Source organism: Austrofundulus limnaeus, unplaced genomic scaffold (assembly GCF_001266775.1).
Source record: "Austrofundulus limnaeus strain Quisiro unplaced genomic scaffold, Austrofundulus_limnaeus-1.0 Scaffold239, whole genome shotgun sequence".
NCBI classification, from domain to species: Eukaryota; Metazoa; Chordata; class Actinopteri; order Cyprinodontiformes; family Rivulidae; genus Austrofundulus; species Austrofundulus limnaeus.
In genome coordinates, this window is record NW_013952641.1 from 183,898 (window position 1) to 185,991 (window position 2,094).

Sequence of the window (2,094 nt, forward strand, 5' to 3'; positions counted from 1 at the left end):
AAATAACACTATTTATTTGAAGTAACTGTAATAATTTTGTCAAATTCTAAAGTTGAATTTGTGAAAAAATATACATATTTTAGGAAAGAATTGCCCTTTTTTAGAGAATTTTTCTCCTCTTAATTCAAAACATCCTTTTAGTAAGATTTAACTTCTGTGCTATGGATCTGAAATCTCTCCACAGGGAGCATCATTTCTGCTAACAGGCAAAAACAGTTTGTTTTGAGCTCCATGAAGTATTTTATATGCGTGTTTGTAAAATCTATGCAAAGTTAAGAAGCTTAAAGTGCATAGCAGAGTTTTACAGGGGCATGCAAACGTTTGGGCACCACTTTCTAACTCTGCAGAGGATGTACGTTTTCTAAAATGCACAAAGTTAAGGATATTAAAAGACGCCCCTGATATGAAACAACTCTTTTTTTCCTTCTCYGGAGTCTTCTGTTTTTTGAGATAGAAAATGGAAAAAGCAAACAGTCATGTATAAAATGTTATCCCTCCTGCTGCCCTTGGGTCAAAATGTAATATTTTATACCTTCTAATGGAACCTGATCTCTGTCTTCTTTCCTTCACGAGTTTGAAAGAAGTTTTAAAACATTCAGAGGGTGGATTTCTGCAGTACCTGAGTCGATGCGGGCCTGTCTTCGTGCGGCACATTCTTCAATTCGAAGTTTTGGAATACCTTCTGCTACAGCTCTGGCCATGCCTCCCATCTCTTCAATTTCATTAATGAACTACGAAAAGCAAAATATTGAACGTAATCATCAGTTACTACAGTTGTTTACCCTTAAACTTACACAAAGTAAAGCAAAGTACACTGATGTGGCTGAGGGTTATTAGGGACGAGTGTCTTCCTGGACTGGAAATGAACAAAGAATGTAGTTAAACTTTGACGTTTTGGTCCAAGATAATCAAGTGGGTGTGAGTTAAAGCATATAAGAACAGAAGTAGGTTTTTGTGCTCGTCAAAGTGTTGGATCCTGGCGAATGAAGGGAGTAATTTTATCCAGTGCCGGTGGTGGTGGAGCCAGGGGGTGATTATTCTTTGCCCACMCAACCATTGGAGAAAACTATCTTGTTAAGCAAAAACTAAAAAGTATAGTTTCCTCAAATGATCATGGTGGCCAATCTACATGTAAATATTTGGCGGTGGCCATTTTGGTTTTTGACATGGCAACCCAATTTTTTGATCGTAAGCTTGCTTCTTTTTTTACTTTATTCAGCTCAAAGAACAAACAGTCAGATAATATTCCCACTTCCCCACTCTGCTCTGATTAGTTGGTGAAGTTTCTGGGTGTCGTCATAGATGAAAAGCTGACACGGAGGCCTCATATAAATCATTTAAGAATAAAAATAGACAAATCCATTGCAGTATTGTACAAAGTAAAGGATTTATTTAATGATAAAGGACTGTTTATATTATATAATGCAATAATTGTTCCACACTTGATCGACTGTATTGATGTTTGGGGAAAATCCTGCTAAACAGTYACAAACCCAATTTTTGTTTTACAGAAAAGAGCTGTAAGAATTATCACCAGAAAACATTACTATCACCCATCAAACTCATTGTTCCATCAGTTGAAGTTATTGAAATTCAATGATTTGGTTGATTATGGTATTTTATCAGTTATGTATAGGGCTCATAAAAACACATTACCTTCTAACATCCAGTTATACTTTGTTAAAAGAGAGAGTTGTTATAAACTCAAAGGGATAACGATGTTTGTTAAACCCAAATTTAGAACCAGTTTAAAGGAACAGAGTACTTCAGTCCAGGGTATAAGATTATGGAATATCTGGAAGATGACATTAAAAATGCCAGATCAATGTGTATATGTTAGAGAAGAGCCTGGTGCAGGTCTACAATTCGGTTTCTGGTGTCCTCCGACAGCTCTTTCGTCTTCACCATAGTGGAGTTTGGAGTGTGACTGTTTGAGGTTGTGGGCAGGTGTCTTTTATACTGTTAACGACTTCAAACAGGTGCCATTAATACAGGTAATGAGTGGGGGAAAGAGGAGCCTCTTAACACTAATTTGACTAAGGCTGCGCTTTTTTGCGCAGGAGACCTTGGCCTCTAAATCCCCCGCTCCCCTGC

General features: G+C 37.3%; 1 protein-coding gene across 1 annotated transcript in view; it reads right to left on the reverse strand.

Moving 5' to 3' along the window:
- Positions 1 to 2,094, reverse strand: part of mmut (methylmalonyl CoA mutase) — a gene marked incomplete at its 5' end in the record, with an annotated part of 24,010 nt that overhangs the window by 5,960 nt on the left and 15,956 nt on the right. The window contains 1 exon segment of the mRNA XM_014020069.1: positions 620 to 731. Within this exon segment, the coding sequence (XP_013875523.1) occupies positions 620 to 731 (112 nt within the window).